The 1,575-nt window shown below is 64.8% G+C and overlaps 1 protein-coding gene across 1 annotated transcript in view; it reads left to right on the forward strand.

Annotated features, from left to right (window-relative positions):
- Positions 1 to 828: 828 nt before the first annotated feature.
- Positions 829 to 1,575, forward strand: part of LOC139240294 (uncharacterized) — a 1,785-nt gene continuing 1,038 nt past the window's right edge. The window contains exon 1 of the mRNA XM_070868757.1: positions 829 to 889. Within this exon, the coding sequence (XP_070724858.1) occupies positions 829 to 889 (61 nt within the window). The remainder of the gene's footprint in view (positions 890 to 1,575) is intronic.

The raw sequence follows: 1,575 nt of genomic DNA on the forward strand, positions 1-1,575 counted from the left end.
ACATCCCCAGGCCCCTCCCTCTAGTGACATCCCCAGGCCCCTCCCCCTAGTGACATCCCCAGGCCCCTCCCCCTAGTGACATCCCCAGGCCCCACCCCCTAGTGACGTCCCAGACCCCGCCCTCTAGTGACATCCCCAGGCCCCTCCCTCTAGTAACATCCCCAGACCCCTCCCTCTTGTGACATCACGCTCCCTCAGGCCCCTCCCCTAGTGACGCTCCCTCAGGCCCCACCCCTAGTGACGCTCCCTCAGGCCCTTCCCCTAGTGACGCTCCCTCAGGCCCCACCCCTAGTGACGCTCCCTCAGGCCCCACCCCTAGTGACGCTCCCTCAGGCCCCTCCCCTAGTGACGCTCCCTCAGGCCCTTCCCCTAGTGACGCTCCCTCAGGCCCCACCCCTAGTGACGCTCACTCAGGCCCCACCCCTATTGACGCTCCCTCAGGCCCCTCCCCTAGTGACGCTCCCTCAGGCCCTTCCCCTAGTGACGCTCCCTCAGGCCCCACCCCTAGTGACGCTCCCTCAGGCCCCACCCCTATTGACGCTCCCTCAGGCCCCTCCCCTAGTGACGCTCACTCAGGCTCCACCCCTAGTGACGCTCACTCAGACCCCACCCCTAGTGACGCTCCCTCAGGCCCCACCCCTATTGACGCTCACTCAGGCTCCACCCCTAGTGACGCTCACTCAGACCACACCCAGTTCGCCGTGTCAGCCTGCGCAACCAATGGCGGTGCGGTGTCGCGCAGGACGCCGGGAGTTGTAGTTTTACCTTGTGCGGGAGGGGGAGGGTTTGCGGACACCATGCGTCCGCAGCAGAGCCGCCGATAGGGAGATGGGCGGCCAATCGGAGAGCGCCATGCTGCGAGGTGCGGCCGGAGCGGGAGCGGTGGTTGGTAGGCGCGGGCGGTGAGGAGCGGCGACGGGACCCTGGGGCCCAGCGGCCTAGCCCAGGCGGCCCGGCCCACAGCAAACACACAGGCTCGGGCTCAGCCAGGCCCACAGCCCCGTCCCCCGCCCACACCGCTCATCCAGGCCGGCGGGGCGGGACTTCCGGCAGCGGCTTCTCCCTGGACTGAGGTGAGCAAACCTGGGGGTGGGGGAGAGAGTGACACAGACAGGGAGAGGGAGACACAGACACAGACAGGGAGAGGGAGACACAGACACAGACAGGGAGAGGGAGACACAGACACAGACAGGGAGAGGGAGAGTGAGACACACAGAGGAGAGACTGAGACACACAGCGAAAGAGACCAAAGAGAGAGAGAGAGACGCGGGCGGACAAACTGGGTGGAGAGAGAGAGATGGGTCGGTGGAGAGAGAGAGAGATGAGTGGAGAGGGAGAGAGAGAGATGGGTGGAGAGGAGAGATGGGTGGAGAGAGAGAGAGAGAGAGAGATGGGTGGAGAGAGAGAGATGGGTGGAGAGAGAGAGATGGGTGGAGAGAGAGAGATGGGTGGGAGAGAGAGAGATGGGTGGAGAGAGAGAGAGAGAGATGGGTGGGAGAGAGAGAGAGAGATGGGTGGAGAGAGAGAGAGATGGTGGAGAGAGGAGAGAGAGGGTGGAGAGAGAGAGATGGGTGA

The sequence above is a fragment of the Pristiophorus japonicus genome, chromosome 31 (assembly GCF_044704955.1).
Source record: "Pristiophorus japonicus isolate sPriJap1 chromosome 31, sPriJap1.hap1, whole genome shotgun sequence".
In the NCBI taxonomy this organism is placed as follows: domain Eukaryota; kingdom Metazoa; phylum Chordata; class Chondrichthyes; family Pristiophoridae; genus Pristiophorus; species Pristiophorus japonicus.